General features: G+C 37.4%; 1 protein-coding gene and 1 pseudogene across 2 annotated transcripts in view; one reads left to right on the forward strand and one right to left on the reverse strand.

Annotated features, from left to right (window-relative positions):
• WDR70 (WD repeat domain 70) overlaps nt 1-17,543 on the forward strand; it is a 298,407-nt gene that overhangs the window by 43,287 nt on the left and 237,577 nt on the right. For both annotated transcript variants that reach the window (XM_045079485.1, XM_045079486.1), the window contains 2 exons: nt 6,487-6,546; nt 9,833-9,966. In XM_045079485.1, the coding sequence (XP_044935420.1) occupies nt 6,487-6,546; nt 9,833-9,966 (194 nt within the window). The remainder of the gene's footprint in view (nt 1-6,486; nt 6,547-9,832; nt 9,967-17,543) is intronic.
• Nucleotides 16,328-16,804, reverse strand: LOC123391919 (annotated as a pseudogene).

Here is a 17,543-nt window from a genome sequence, read left to right on the forward strand (position 1 = left end):
CCATATGTCCATAACCCAACCACCCTCTCCCTACCCCCCCTCCCACCAGCAACCCTCAGTTTCTTTGTGAGATTGAGAGTCTCTTAAGGTTTTTCTGCCTTCTGATCCCATCTTGTTTCATTTTTAGCTTCCCTACCTCCCAAGCCCCCACCCTCAAATTCCCCATATCAGAGAGGAATTATCATATGATAATTGTCTTTCTCTTATTGACTTATTTCGCTCAGCATAATACCCTCTAGTTCCAGTCACATCATTGCAAATGGCAAGATTTCATTTCTTTTGATGGCTGCATAGTATTCCATTGTATAAATATACCACATCTTCTTTATCCATTCATCTGTTAATGGACATCTAGGTTCTTTCCATAGTATGGCTATTGTGGACATTGCTGCTATAAACATTTGGGTGCACGTGACCCTTCAGATCACTACATTTATATCTTTAGGGTAAATACCCAGTAGTACGATTGCTGAGTCATAGGGTAGCTCTATTTTCAACTTTTTGAGGAACCTCCATGCTATTTTCCAGAGTGGCTGCACCAGCTTGCATTCCCACCAACAGTGTAGGAGGGTTCCCCTTTCTCCGTATCCTCGCCAGCATCTGTCATTTCCTGACTTGTTAATTTTAGCCATTCTGACTGGTGTGAGTTGATATCTCATTGTGGTTTTGATTTGTATTTCCCTGATGCTGAGTGATGTTGAGCTCTTTTTCATATGTCTGTTGGCCATAAAAATTAAAAAAAAATTTTTTTTGCTTATGTGGGTTTTATCTATGAAAATTATTTTTTAGTTAGGTTAAATACACAAAATTTATAATTTTTTTGGTAAGATTTTATTTATTTATTTGACAGAGAGAGGCAGCAAGAGAGAGAACACAAGCTGGGGGAGTGGGAGTGGGAGAAGCAGGTTTCCTGCTGAGCAGAGAGCCCGATACGGGGCTTGATCCCAGGACCCTGGGATCATGACCTGAGCTGAAGGCAGATGCCTAATGACTGCCACCCAGATGATAATCTTAACCATTTTTATTTTTATTTATTTAAAAATTATTAAATTTTATTAAGTTTTTTATTTTAATTCCAGTATAGTTAACATACAGTGCTATATTAGTTTCAGGTGTACTATATAGTGACTCAGCAGTTTTGTACATTACTCAGTGCTCATCATACTCTTTAATCCCTATCAACTGTTTCACCCCCACCCCCCCCCCGCCACCTTCCAATCTTAATCATCTTTAAATGTTTAAATGTTCAGGTCAGTAGTGTTATGTTGTTGTATGTTCAGTCTCCAGAACTTTTTTTTTATCTGGTACAGAAACTATACCCATTAAACAATCATTCCCTATTTTCCCCTCTTTCCCCAACTCTGGCAACCACTATTCTACTTTCTATGAATCTGACTACTCTAGATACCTCATAGGAATTGTACAGTATTTTTCTTCTATGGCTTGTTTCACTTAGCATAAGGCCCTCCAAGTTCATCCTTGTTGCAAGTGTCAGAATTTCCTTCCCTCCCCCTTTTTAAAAAGTATTTATTTATTTATTTGTCAGATCGAGAAAGAGAGAGAGGTCACACAAGCAGGGGGAGCAGCAGCAGGGAGAGCAGTGGGTAGCAGGAGAAGCAGACTCCCTGCTGAGCAAGGAGCCCAATGCAGACTTGATCCCAGGGCCCTGAGATCATGACCTGAGCCAAAGACAGATGCTCAACCGACTGAGACACCCAGGTGTTCCCTTCCTTGATGAATACTTCAGTTGCTTCTGTTTTTGGCTGTTGTCTTGCTGCTGTGAACATGGGTGTACAAACATCACTTGCAGATCCTGCTCTTAATTCTTTTGGGTATATACACAAAAGTGGGATTGCTGAATCATATTTTAAATTTTTTGAGGAGCTACCATACTGTTTTCCATAGCAGCTGCCCCATTTCTGTGCAGCAGTGTAAAAGGGTTCCACTTTTTGTATGTCCTGGTCCACATTTCTTTTTTTCTTTCTTTCTTTTTTTTTTTAAATAATAACCATCCTGTTACTGGTATCTCAGTGTGGTTTTGATTTTCATTTCCCTGATGATTAGTAATTTTGAGTATCTTTTCATGTACTACTTATTGGTCATCTGTATTTCTTCTTTGGAGAAATCTCTTAGGTCCTGTGCCAATTTTTGAATCAGGTTGTTTGTTTTTGTTGTTGTTGTTGAATTGTAGAAATTTTGTGTTTTTAGATATTAACCCCTTATCAAATATATGATTTGCAGACATTTTCTCTCATTCTAGAGGTTGCCTCTTCACTGCCTTTCCCTTTTCCTGCCCAGCAATTTAAACTCAACCCAGGCAAAAATATTCGCAGTTTACTAAGTGTCAGGATTTATCTTATTCTCTCCTGGATGCCCTCTACGTTCACCTAGGGAACCTCTATATTTCCAGAGGCATCTCAAGCATCTCTTCTAAAGCCTTTTCTAATCACCCTCTACTTCCCCAGGTAAAATGGAATTGAGCACTGAACCCTACGTGTTCTTCTGTCATAACATCTGAAACATTTCAGTGTTGCTTACTTGTTTACCTGTCAGTTTTGCTTTACTGGATTGACAGTCCTTAGGAGCAGTGTCTTTGTTAGTCTTTTTATTTTTACTGTAGTCCCAGGTGTCTGGTATATAATTAAATATTCAATAAATGTTTTTTAAGGGAAATGTGTGATGGGGAATAATTCAGTTAGTCTATTGGATCTCCAGATTTATACTAGAATAGACTCTAATTTTGGTTTTCTGTGATACCAAATGGGCAATTATTTGCAAAATGGTTTCTGGGAGAATGTAGCATTTGTTTGCAAGTTCCTGGTTGGTCGTCCTCATTCTCTCCACACAGTTCATAGCCACTTTGTGGCAGATCTTTGTTTCTCAGTAGACTTTCGATTAGGCGTTATAGGGCCATACTATTATAACTTTTTAAACTTATGGCAACTTTATCCCAGAAGGGTTATTTCTGATTTGCAAGTCTTTTGAAAACACTTTAAGGGTATGTGTCAGATGAAACTGCTCATGTTATTCCAGATATATTTGTTATCCTTGTTATTGAGGGCAAACCAAAGAGCCTGGGAAATAATCCTTTGGTTGGCATTTAAGACCAAACCAAAACAAAAGCTGGTATCTTTCCTCCTCTTCCATTAAGACTAGATTTTGTTATGAATTCTTATAATAAATGACTTCAGTGAAGTCTTGCAGCTTATGATGTCCCTGGAATGAAAATCATGAAAATATTTTACTGTTACAGCAAATTTCACACTTAAGCCATATCCCAAAAAGTCATTAGGAAAATTTCTGGAAAAAGAACAGTCACCATCAAATGATATGCTACCAAAAGATGAATTGCTACTATTTTAGATGATTTAGTTGTGCCAGTTATATGGGCCTCTTATGAGTTATGCCTTCCATGATTTCCAGTAAAACTTTGATTTTAAATGTAAACAACATTTATTTAAACATTTAATTCATTCCTAATGTAAATACTAAATTGTTCTGTGTTCTTGTAAGTTTTTATTTTAAATGCCAGAAATTGTCTATATATAGGCACATTGTACATTGAATTCAATGAAGTAATTTTCATCCTTCCTCTTAGTAACAGTGTTTCTGTTTCCTAAGTGATGAAAAACTAATTAGTTATGAAATGAGACACTGACTATAATAGAATCTTCTCTAAGTGAAACATTTGAGCTGTTCTGCTGTATTTGCAAGAGTATGTAGCACTTATACATGAGTTTTTATTGCTTACAAATGTTGTCAACTGCAAAGGGAACAGTGGCTTCCATAACTTAATATAAGGATAGTCCAGAATTCATTTGTTCGACTTTTAAATTATTTTGGAATTTGTGTTGGAATATTGGTATCACTGAAATCAAGGTATGTGCTGCCCTTTTCCAAAGCAGATTAAGCCATGCTGTAATGTCTGGTACTGAAATAAATTGTAAACTCTCCAGCAGTTCTTTAGGTTACTGTGAGGTTAGGGTTCCTGTTCAGTGTCTTCTCATTTCCTAATCTTCACTGCACTGTGGCGGTGGTGGTAGACTGTAGTAATCTCTGAGATGCAGATATTCTAAAACAAAGTGCCTTTAATTCTCTATACTGGCAACTTTTTTTTTTTTTTTTTTAAGTAATCTCTACACCCAACGTGGGGCTGAAACTCATGATCCCAAGATTAAGAATCTCATGCTTTACTGACTGAGCCAGTTAGGCACCCCTATACGTGCAACTTTAAATTTACTTTTCACCTGGGATCTAGTCATTTGGTTGGTAAAGGTTTTTACTTTTTGAAAACCTCAGTTATCCCATATTGTCACTTACTGATCTGATGGATAGCACTTGCTCTTCTTTTTGGACATAAACATTAATGTTTGAAAGTAAATTAAAAAGTACAATCTAGTGTGATCTACAAGGTAGACATTGGGCTGTGAATTAGTTCCAAAACACTTTTGTGTTTGTCTGCTATTCACCACCTGTTATGTGGATTAGGCATCCAGAGATAATAATAGATATACAAAATCTTTGAGAAGTGTCTATCTTGCAGTTTGGTTATGGAGTGGTAGGGGGAGAGAGGGCAAAAATTACAATGGATTTTGATAAATTCTGGATCGAGATAAGGAGGGGTTGTCTCCTTATTTGAGACATGGGAGTACATGGAAGGGTCATTTAACCGAGTTTGAAATGTTGAGAAATGCTTCCAGGAGCAGGTCACATCTGAATTGAGTCTTAAAAGATGAGTAGGAATTAGCCAGTTAAGGAGGAAGAGAAGCCTGGAAATAGACTAAGATGATATGACCGGAGAGATAGGAGGTAAGCCTTAGAATAAATGGTGGCTGTCATTTACTGAGCACCTGCTTTGTGATGAATGCTGAGTTATAAGGCTTAAACCACTTACCTCACAGTAACCTAAAGGGCAGGTGCTATTATCTTTTATATATAAATGAGGAAGTAGAGTCATAGCTCTTCTGCAGTTATGACAGGGTTATTGAGTGGCAGGGCTAGATTTAAAAAAACCTAGTATTCTTGGGGCATCTGGCTGGCTCAGTCAGAGAGCATGACTCTTGATCTTGTGGTTGTGAATTCAAGACCAACTTGGGTGTAGAGCTTTAAAAAATTAAATAAATAAAAGAAAATGTTAAAAAGAATGTTCAACCTTAAAAAAACATAGAAATAAAACCCCTAGCTTTTCTGGCTTCTTGTCTAGGCTGCTTCCTCCCAGGAAAGAACAATTTCAAGAAGGAGGAAATAGTTAAGTAGTTGCCTTGCTGTTGAAAGGTCAGTTGTGCAGGTTAAGTTCTGACTTTATAGAGACTTGTTTGTTTATTCAAGAGGTATTTACTGACAGTCTCTTAAGTGCCAAGGACTGTGTTGGGCATTAGGAATAAAAGGACACATGCCAGAGTGGTAGAAGTAGAAGGGTGACAGGAAGCAGAGACACTTGAGTGAAAACTTGCGTAAGGAAGCTTGAAGCTTGATTGCAAAGGAAAAGATAATGATATAGCAGTAAATATAGGGTAGATTGCTTGTGTGTATATGTGTGTCTAATATGGCAAGATGTTTATGTGCTGGGAAGAAAGAGCCTTAGCAGGGGACAAGTTTATGATGAGATAAAACTAGTGATTGATTGATTGATTCATCAAGGGTGCTAAAGAGTGAGGGGAGACAGGGACCAAAGTTTATTAGATTGCACATATCCAGTTAAGTAGATTGCAGGATGATCCTCACATAAATTTGTAATGGCCCTAGAATTTTAGTCTGATTACCCGACTCTTGGATAATGGAAACTTGACTAAATAATGAAACTTCATATTCAGATGATCATTGTGATTCCTTATGTCTGATTTATGCATCCATCTTTTCTCTCCCTTGGTTATCCTGCCCATACCTCCTGCCTGTCACAGCATTTCTTGTATTGTATTAGAGTGATTGATCTCCCCACCTAGACCACATGGTTCTTGGAAGGGGGAATGGTGTAGGCTATGTCTGATGATACCTAGCATCTGGAATAATCTCACTTTAACACATGCTTATTGAATCAATGAATCATTGAATGACTCGGTTCCTTATTTGTGCCATTTTTAGCAGCAGTGTTTTGTTTTTTAAACTTTTAAGGGTTAAAAGGTATATATCTACCCTGTACAGATTTGATTTTATTTTGTGTAGTTAAGCACTTTAAGTTAGGCCCATTTTTTTCAGTGAAGAGCGGACTTTAAATATTTGGATGCTGAGAGGGCTTATGGTTCCAACAACCTAAAAAGTTTCTTAGGCTTATCTGTTTTGAGATTTGAGGTACATTCATGAGAGCAATTGTCATCTATCTAGAAGTGCAGAAATAAGATACTCTCACAAATTTTATTTCCGTTTTTTAAAGCTTGGTGTAAAAAACTAGTGATGCAATTTTAAAAAATTCTATTTCCTGTGAATGTGGCATGTAGTCCCCCTCATTTGTTGGATACTCATTGATGTCATGGAATTTTCTTTTTTCAGAATCCTGTCCAAAAGATCCCTGACTCACATGAAATAACTCTAAAACATGGCACTAAAACAGTAAGTTTAAAAAATTTGATTCTTTCAATAACAAGGCTCTCACGGAAAAGTAAACTCATGATACATTTGTATTAGGACTAATTGCACAATGAACTGATAACACAGAAGCTACAAGGCATTAAAGAAACAGAATGATGACATTTTTATTCAATCAAAATAACTGTTCCATTTCATTTAAAATAGCAACCCTTATTGTTATTGTTGGCTTTAAAACCTTGTTCTTTGATAGAGGAACATTACAAGTGAAAAAAAGAAATGAAGCTAAAATACAGTTTTCCTTTTTATGGTGTGGGAAAATTTCTCATTACCCTTAGCTTTATTTCTATATCAGTAAAAGGCCTGAGTTTGTTTTTTAGATGAACATCGAGATAAGAAAGGAACATAAAATAGTTACTGTATTGCTTTAAGATCATTATCATTATTACTTAAACTTACAGATTCTGCTTTTGCATTGTTGTATTAATGTTATTTAAAGATTATGAATGTAAAATTTTGAGTTATAACATGAAATCATGTTATTGTAAAGCCATTGAAAAAGTGGGAATTGCATGAATGAAACCTCATAAATGAAAGAATTAAATTATCTTGCTTTCTCTTTTCAATGAACCTGCCTTTTTCTGGATGTCTGATATGTAAAGAAGTAGGAAAATACATCCCATAATCGGGAAAACGTCAATCCATAGAAATAGACCCAGAAATGATGCCAATGATAGAATTAATAGAGGAAAGATGACATTCTTCTTGCCAGAATTTTTTGGTTTTGAAAATATCTTTTTCTTAAAAATATTTGTTAAGGTATAGTGGGTTTATCATTATTTCAAATGAAGTGAACAATAAGTATTTTAAAATGGCTTAGTTTATAGTTTTACTGTGGTAAATATTGATACATAGAGCTCACATAAACAAATGCTTTTTGGGGTCCTTAATAGATTTAAAGATCGTAAAGTGGCTTGAAAGCTGAGTATGTGAGAACTGCTGCTTTAGGAAACTGTTTCCTTCTGATTTGTGATCTTATGTCTCCTTTTTGTTTAATCAGACTCCTAGTATTTTTATTCTGAATATGTGACAGAATTTTCCTAGTTTTCATGTTCTTAAGTAAATTAGGAAAGGAACTGTAGACTGTACTTAAACAGAAACTTCCCTATCATTTAGTTCAGAGATTTTTACAACCAGAAGTATTCATGAGTTTTACATCTTTTATTTAAGTATTTCTATTTTTTAAATTGAATTTTATCTTCTAAAGAATTATAGTAAAAAATGTAGTGTCCACTTGTTTTGCACATTAAAAAAATCAATTAGAGCTTCCTTTTTTTTTTTTTTTTAGGGTTTTATTTAATTATTAGAGAGAGAGAGAAGACCACACGTGGAGTGGGGAGGAGCAAAGGAAGAGGGAGAAGCAGACTCCTCGCTAAGTGGGGAGCCCTCCACAGGTCTCGATCTTAGGATCCCAAGATCATCCTGAGATTATGACCTGAGCTGAAGGCAGACCAATGACTCTCTAGAAGTTGGGAGCTGCTGGCTCTAAACAGCCCTTTCCCCTTCCACACGAAGGGTTCAAGGAGATAGCTACGGCTAGTCATTAGTTTTCCTATCCTCACCATAGGTCTCTGCCCTTGCTCCTTGGTGCTGGCAGTCATAGGGAGGGAGTGGAGCTTACACTCTTGAGGGGAGGATGGGCACAGAATAGACAAGCTGCAAACGAATTTGCATTTTCAAATTGTATTGTAATGGAATGAACACTGGCGCAGTTAGTCATATAAGGAGGAAGACATCTCTTTAATTGTAACAGGAGAGTGGAAGGATAGAGTGGGCATAGACGCAAGTAAGTTTGTAGCTGGTAGTAGGAGAAGTGGCTTTCTAACCTTCAAAAGCTACTGTTTCTTTTTCTTTTTTTTTTTTAAGATTTTATTTATTTATTTGACAGAGAGAGATCACAAGTAGGCAGAGAGGCAGGCAGAGAGAGAGGGAGAAGCAGGCTCCCTTCTGAGCAGAGAGCCCGATGTGGGGCTCGATCCCAGGACCCTGGTATCATGACCTGAGCCGAAAGCAGAGGCTTTAGCCCACTGAGGCACCCAGGCGCCCCTGTTTATTTTTATTTTTCATTGTTTTAGGTTTTAAGACATACAATTGTCCTCATTTGTATGCTTTAACACATTTCGAGTAGTACCTAACTTAAACATATAATAAGTCATTAATTATATTTATATAATTCCCTTACATTGAAATCAGTGTTTACAGATAGTGGTTGAAATGAGTAAAATTATTTTTTAAGTACCTGGTATTAATTACAGTAATTCTAACATTAATAACATTTCAGTTCTGTTCAAAGAACTGATTTATAGTTGCTTCCTTTATATAAAACTTTGATCCTTTTAGTATTTCATTTGTATGGTAGTCTCATTAATTATTTCTAATGTATTTTTTTTTTTTTTTTCCTTCTGAGAGGGCAGTAGATCCAGGGACTCTCTGCTTAAGAATAGTGAGTTACCAGTGGGTGTTCACATGTGCAGTGGCTCTAGGAAAATTCACAGGGAAGGCAGATATTTTATGGAGCCAATGTAAAAAAGTGGTATTACAATGCAGTCAGTCACTTACAAATTCAGCTTTAAAAATAATTGTTTAGGGCGCCTGGGTGGCTCAGTGGGTTAAGCCGCTGCCTTCGGCTCAGGTCATGATCTCGGGGTCCTGGGATCGAGTCCCGCATCGGGCTCTCTGCTCAGCAGGGAGCCTGCTTCCTCCTCTCTCTGCCTGCCTCTCTGCTTACTTGTAATTTCTCTCTGTCAAATAAATAAATAAAATCTTTAAAAAAAAAATAATTGTTTAAGGTGATTATATTGAGTCATTCAGCCATATACACAAGAAAATAACTTCTACTCTGTCTTACTTCATTAAATAGATTTCTTAACATTCCTGTTGGCATTTTCTCGTTTTGGTAATTTTAGATTCGTATGGGCTTCGGTTGGTAATTAAAATATCTCGAAAGATTTTCTCAAAATTGTTTATTGAAAAAGCTGATCTATTTATGAGGTTTGGTAGATAAGTTGGGACAAAGCTGGCAATTACATTAAATTAAAATATTTTTTCTTTATTCAAAAGAGATAGTAGTCATAATAACAAAGTCAAATAATAGAGAAGTAGTAACAGTAGAAGTAATAACAGCTAGTGGGTTGTACTTCCAATGCCTATAATATAGGAGGTAGGGTTAGAGACAGGAAATGGAGGTTACCATAGACTATAACTAGATTTTCTCCAGTTAATTTTTTTTTTTTTTTTTTTTTTAAACCAGGTTTCTGCTTTGGGTCTAGATCCCTCAGGTGCCCGTTTGGTGACTGGAGGGTATGACTATGACGTTAAATTTTGGGATTTTGCTGGAATGGATGCTTCTTTTAAGGCATTTCGATCTCTTCAGCCCTGTGAATGGTATGTATTACACAACTTAATACCTTCCTATTTGAAGACAGAGTGCTGTCATTGTTCGAATTCCATCTGTAATGCTCTGTACCAAAATATACTACATTTATATGACCATATGTTACCTTTATTATTTGAGTGAAAGAAAAATGTACCTTAAATTTCTTCCCTTCACTTTGATTAATCTACATTTTAAAGATGTTTTCAGTCTTTTTTTGTTTGGTAAAAAATATATGTATTTAGAGATTATTACCTTACTAGTTTAATACTCCAGTAAATACTGTGTAATGCCATGTGTATGTGTATGACATATGTGAAGCCGATAACCCAGGTGCTCGTCAGTGCCACGCTGTACAGGTACGGTCAGCTAGCATTATATCAGAAGGGGCTTTACATGTTGCTACCATAAGCCACCCTCTTATTTCTGTTTCTGACTGTATCTTATCTTTTAGTATATTAGATATCAAAAATAGATTTTTATTGGTGAAACTGATATCTTGTTAACTTGTATAATGTATGTTGGAAATAAGCTCTTACTGACTAAACGTACATATTCAAGATATGTGAATTAGCTGAAATTACTTAGTCCCAATTTTCTACTCTTGCATGAAGGGGGCTTAAGAATCTAGTTTGCCGGGGCACCTGGGTGGCTCAGTGGGTTAAAGCCTCTGCTTTCGGCTCAGGTCCTAATCTCAGTGTCCTGGGATCAAGCCCCGCATCAGGCTCTGTGCTCAGCAGGGAGCCTGCTCCCCCCCCCCCCCCCGCCCTCTCTGCCTACTTGTGATCTCTGTATGTCAAATAAATAAATAAAATCTTTAAAAAAAAATTAAAAACAAAACAGAATCTAGTTTGCCTGGGGCACCTGGGTGGCTCCATTGTTAAGCGTTGTTAAGCATCTGCCTTAGGCTCAGGTCATGATCCCAGGGTCCTGGGATGTAGTTGCAGATCACTCTGTGTTCAGTGGGAAGTCAGCTTCTCCCTCTCCCACTCCCCCTGCTTGTGTTGCCTCTCTCTCTGTCTCTCTATGTCAAATAAATAAATAAAATCTTAAAAAAAAAGAAGAATCTAGTTTGCCTTTAACTTGAACTCTTGGGATGATGGTTTTTGCTAAACCTAATACCTGCCTGTAAACTGGGTTCTGTCAACTATATGGTTAAAGTTCCTATTTCTGGGCTATTGGGAGTTCGCTTTCAGTGACTCTTTCATGGAAGTGGTGGTTGAAGTAAACGAAAGACTAGAGAGCTGGGATTTTTCTTAATCCTGCAGAAAAGGTCAGATGAATTGTTTTTGCTTTCTTGCTAATAAATGCTTAGATAATAAATGTCTGTATGTGGCTAAGAATTGGATCTGAGATCTCAGATTTCTCTGGCAGCTAATTAGCTAGCAAAATGACCTAAAAGTTTTATCTAAACATGGCTCTGGTCAGTTTTGTACAAATCATACTGATTTGTAAATTTCGAAGTCCTAACTCTTTTAAGCTATCTTTAGTAAAGATTTGAGAATTCCCTAAGTGAACATAGCAAATCTCTGATCAAATGGAAAGGAAAAAAAAAAAAAATTTAAAAACAGGTTATCTCCAATGATGGCTATATTTATGTATTTATTATTTATTTATTTATTTATTTATTTATGGTGGCTGTATTTAATAAAGCTCTCATTATTTAAAAGAGTAACTTGGTATCTTGAGTTAGTGTGATGACTTTTTAAAAAAATTTATTTAAAATATGAGGTCATATCTTTTATTACCATGTGATGGTCTCTTGATTAAGGATTGTGTTTTCCTTCTACTTTCACAACTGTGAACTCGCTTGTTCAGGATTGTTCCGTACTCTATTAATGATCAGCTCTGAATAGACTCATGTTTCATGAGTCTCAAGCCAGTGTTCTATTGCTAAACTGTGTCATTTGCTATGCTGTTGTAACTGAAAATGCAGAAAAACCCAGGAATAAGCTTATTTTCTCTTCCATAATTAAATTGTTGCATCCTATATATAATAGTGAGCTATCAAAGGGAAGATGGGAATAAACAGAATTCTTGACAATCTGTACAAGATTAATGTAAACTCCAGTACTGCAAACATTATATGAATGTTACTATTTTAAATCATGAGAACTGTGTAGCTTTGCCATCATTTGCCCTTAGTCTCCAAATAAATGATGGTACTTTTTATGACAATATATATATTTTTTACTTAATATGTATTTTCTTAAAAGATTTTATTTATTTGACAGAGAGAGCACAAGTAGGCAAAGCAGCAGGCAGAGGGAGAGGAGGAATCGGGCTCTCTGCTGAGCAGGGAACCTCACGTGGGCTCAATCCCAGCACCCTGGAATCATGACCTGAACCAAAGGCAGCCGCCTAATCGACTGAGCCGCCTAGGCACCGCACCTTAATTTTATACCTATTTATGCATCCATCTGTAATTCACTTTTTATGGCAAAAAATTTCAAACACAGAGAAAAGTAGAGGGATTACTGTAACAGCCTTTTACCCTTTACCTGGATGTAACAGTTAAAAACATTTTTTGTATTTGCTTCATTTTTATAATTTTTGAAGTATTTAAAAGTAAAGACATACATAGCTTTCACTTTGAAATAATTCAGCATGAATCTTTCAAAAATATAGACATTTCCCTATGTAAATATAGCTCCAATTATCCTAACAAAATTATTTAGAATTTCTTTTTTTTAAAAATTTAAAAAAATTTTGTTTAGTTACTTGACACAGAGAGAGAGAGAGAGAGAGAGAGAGAAAGCACAAGCTGGCAGAGTAGCAGGCAGAGGGAAAGGGAGAAGCAGGCTCCCTGCCAACCAAGAAGCCTGATATGGGGCTTGATCCCAGGACCCTGGCATCATGACCTGAGATGACGGTAGTTGCTTAACCAACTGAGCCACCCAGGCGCCCCTATTTAGAATTTCTTAATATTTCTCTTTTTATGGTTTTTTTTTTATTGTGCTATGTTAGTCACCACACAGTACATCATTCGTTTTTGATGTAGCGTTCCATGATTTGTTGTTTGCGTATAACACCGTACTCATTACAATATCATCCCATATTTAAATTTCCCCAGTTTACTCTCAAAATGTGTTTTAATGCTGGTTTGTCAAACATGGATCCAATCAAGTAATACATATCACATTTATTGTGTACCTCTCTTACTTATCTTTTAATCTAGGAGAAGGTTTCCTTCCAAACCCTTTTCTTTCCCATGACTTTATTAAATAGGTCGGTTGTGCTTCATAAGGTTCTTCTCTGAATTTTCTCATTGTTTTTTTTACAGTATCATTTAACTTATTTGTCTCCAGTATTTCCTATTAAAGATATGAAGGCTTGATTTTAATCTCTAATGTATCACATCAAGTGGCATATATTGTCTAGTTGTTGCTCTTTGTAACTTGCAAGTAAGATTGATCCTGGATTAAGTTGGTGACATCTGATTCTTCCATTGTAAAGTTAATCTTATATTATATACTTGAGATAGGCAAGAATTTTATAGAGAGATGTTTGGTAGCGTGGAGATATCCAGATTCTCCTCATTGCTTCACTTAGTGAGTTTAGCATCCATTGATTATTCATACCTGAGTCAGTTATCTCATTGAGGGTTGTTAAGTTTGTGATTTTCTTGATTTCCTAAATTTCATTATTTCATCTACATTTATTTGTTGACATTCTTCTAAGAGAACTTTTCCATATTAACTGATGTTATTCGGTTACCTTAAAATACAGTTCTACTGTGAAGGCAAGATAAATATTTGGTTATTTAACTACCCATTTTTAGTTCATGGGTAGATGGTGATAAATGAGTTGCTGCTGTTACTGGGGGTGGTGTTTTTTTTTTCTTTTTCCTTTTTGAGTGGCAGGATTTATGACTTTAAAATTTTTGTGCATTCCAGTCAATTGTACTCATTATTCTTTTTGATGTTTAAATTGTCCCAGATTTGGCCAGGGGAGTCCCTGATTGCTATGTAGTTTTGACATGTACTCATTAGACTTTACGAAAGCTTACTTACTTTCTGGCATAACATGATGTAAGCTTCCTGGTACGTTCCTTTCCAGGCCCTAGAATCAGCATTTCCCCATGGAGATCTTTTTTTTCTTTTTTTTTTTTTTTAAACTGTGGAAATGGTATTTAGAGACCAAATCTGAATGTTATACCTGCTCATTAATAGTGGGATATCATTCCTTCTTGACCTTTTCAGTGAAAGAGGTAGGAAATATAGGTGTGCATGTGTGTGTGTGTGTATTTAAGTGAAAAGATCATATTGATATTTACATTTCAAAATTTTAGTAAACTTTAACTTCAGAATATTTTTTTAATTTATAGAAAAACTGCAAAGATCATCTAGAATTCAGGCATACCCCTAACTCAGTTTCCTCTGTTGTTAATATCTTACATTTACCATGGTACATTTATGGCAACTAAATCCACATTGGTCCATCACTATGAACCAAACTCCAAACTGTATTTGCATTTCACTGTTTCTCCACTAATATGCCTTCCAAGATACACCTTACACTTAGTGTTCATGTCTGTTTAGTCTTTGGTTTATGATGACTTCTCAGTCTTTCCTTGTTTTCCTGACCCAGGCAGTTTTGAGCGGTCCTGGTCAGGTGTTTTGTAGAATGTTTATTGATGTGTTTTTTTATGATGTTTTTCTCTGGTTAGACTGGGATTCTGGGTCTTGGGGGATGAGTATCACAGAGGTGAAGTGCCCTTCTTATCACATACCAGGGTACATGCTATCATGTTTTTAAGGTTTCTCCACTATAAAGTTACTTTTCCTCCCCTTTCCATTTGCTGTTCTTTGGGAGTAAGTCAGTGAATGCTGCTCACATTTGGAAGAGTAGAAAAATTAAGCTCTACCTCTTGGTGGGGGTAGTGTTTACATAAATTACTTGGAATTCTGTATTGATTACTTGATACTTGTTTTATATCTTGGGTTATAAGCCAATACAATGTTATTTATTTTGTTGCTAAGACTATTTCAGCTGTAGTCATTGGGAGCTCTTGCAATTTGGCTCATGTGATCCTTTCTTTGATATGCCTCCTTTTTTTTTTTTTTCTGAGTACTTTTTAGTTTTTGGTATTATTAGATGCTCCGGACTCATCTTGTATTGTCCCTGCCCCAGTCCTAGAGTCAGTCATATTTATTAGGATAGTGGTATCTAAAAACAGGATCTAGGTTCTTGGTGTGCTTATTGTTCCTTCTAGGCTTCTCAGCTGAGGTGGGAATTAAGTGCACGTATACACACTTGTGTGTGTGCTAGATCTATAAAATTACTTCTTTATCCATTTGCATCCATGTTGAGATAAACAGGAGTTCATACCCATGTCTCTGACTCGAAGCTAGTATACATTGGTTCATTCCAGTCTTCCTCCTTCTTGGAAACCTTCACTTCCTAACAGTGAGAACTTTGGTTCCCACCATCATTTCTGTGTTTGTTTAACCCAAGTATGTGTGTAAAACAGTCACAGAATGGTTAAGTTGTATTCCTGCTCCATTTTCTTAAAAAGAAAAGCCTCTTTTAAGTTTTACAATTAAAATTTCACACAGAAATTATTGATGAGATTATTGGTGAAATAATTGATTTAGGAACTAAATCCAAAGGCAAGCTCTCCACTCTGTCATTCACTCAGGTAGGACACACAGTGAGAGAGGCAGGGTGGCCGTGGAGAATCAGGATCCCTGTGAGGCAAGCTTGAGACCCATGCTGCTCTTTAGTTCTTCCCAATCCCTGCATATCTAGCTGGAAGCTGCTGATACCAGGAGAGGCAGGGACCTGCAAGGTCCCTGAGGAGCCAGCTACTAAGTCGGGGTGCAGGGAGCTTGTGATGGCAAGGAGGCCTCCACACCTTAAGCTGCTGGGTACTTCTGGGAGCCCCTGCTGTATAACTCCTTGGAATGGATCCATGGTGGTCCTCTTCTGATTCCAGAAGGCATGATCTTTGAGAGGATACCTTGTGACTACGAGATCACACCAGCTGGCTTCCAAGCACCTGTCCTGGGACAGGGGTGAAGGAAGGAGTGCTGGCCCGAGGGGAGGATCCTTTCGGAGGATCTTCTCTGTTGACCCCAGCACCTCAGTCAGCTAGCCCATTCTCACATAGATTAGTATACTTATATAGTCATATATATTATAGTTACATACTAAAAAGAGAAAAAACTTGCCTGAGGAGAAACTCCTTAAATGGCTCAGGAAGTTGACTATCCCCTCACCCCTACCTCCCCCAAATTCTTTTATAAAATCATGTAGTGCGATCTTTAGGAAACCCCCACTCAACCCAACTCCCCTCAACTTGGCCCTCCTTTGTTCCCATGACCATGAACTACCCCCCAGCTCCAGCCCAGTGCCTGGCTGCAACCAGTCTCATCTGTGGCCATCCATCCCACCCATGGATTTTTGCCAGGTACCCCTCTACTGTGCTCCCAGGGGCCATGTTGGCTGTGGTTGGTGGAGGGAGTGGTATCCAGATGGCCTGGTAGCTTGGTGGGGCCAGGCCCAGAAGGGACTGAAGTTTGCAGGAGAGGAGGAGACCACAGCTGTCATGGGGATGTTGCTGCTCTGACGGATCTCAGAAGCATGTAGCTTAGGGAACATGGCCAGTGCATCAGGAAAGTTGGGTGGTATGGCAGGTGTTTTGCTGGGGGTGCACATCATCTGGTGGTGATGGTAGCTGATGGGAATGGTGGTTTCTTGGAGAAAACCACTCAGGGCAATCTCTTGCTGCCAGTGCAATCTCTAGCACCTGTTGGAGCTGTTCACCTGGTTGGCAGTGCAACCTACAGCCAGCATAAATTGGTTGATCATGACCTGGTGCCATAGGTGGTCCACTTTCGCCAACATGGCTCTGGGCATGTGTGATCTGATCCCAGCTGGGCAGCACAGGAAACTTGCTGCCATGGGCTCAGGCTAGTCACTGGCCAGAGACTGCAGACCTTCATTGCCTACTGCCCGCCCAGGAGTGTCCCAGTACCCCTGCTCCAATTTAAATTTAATGTTACAGAATGTTTACTTAATATCTTTGATTTTAATACTCAAAATCAAAGATAGAAAATATTTTTGAGAAAAAACATAACTGGTCAAGACCAGGAGTTGGCAAAATTTTTCTGTAAAAGGGCCAGATGTTAAGTATTTTAGGTCTTATGTGCCACAAATGATGTTTGCTAAATTTGTGTGTTCATGTGTGACTGTATATTATATAATACTAAATTAAATTCACATTTAATTTTTAAATACTGAAAAATATGCAGTGGAGGTATTTTCTTATTTTCTTTGGCATTCAATTCTTTTCTTTTTATTTTGTTAGCTGGTTGTTCCAGTTTTAGATTCTAACATATTAATGATCATATTAATGATCAAATTTTGCTTTTTGCTGATTACAGATTTAATAAATGTCCAATGAGTTATTCAATTGATACTTGTTGAATATGGCAGAGTCAGACTTTGGTCTGACATTAGAAGCCTCTCATTAGGGTGTGTGGGTGGCTCAGTTGGCTAAGCATCTGCCCTCAGATCAGGGTCATGGGATCGAGTCCTGCATCGAGTCCTGCATCAGTCTCCCTGTTCAGCGGGGAGCCTGCTT

Source organism: Mustela putorius, unplaced genomic scaffold, assembly GCF_011764305.1.
Source record: "Mustela putorius furo isolate JIRA1106 unplaced genomic scaffold, ASM1176430v1.1 tig00000407_pilon_pilon_pilon, whole genome shotgun sequence".
Classification (NCBI taxonomy): domain Eukaryota; kingdom Metazoa; phylum Chordata; class Mammalia; order Carnivora; family Mustelidae; genus Mustela; species Mustela putorius.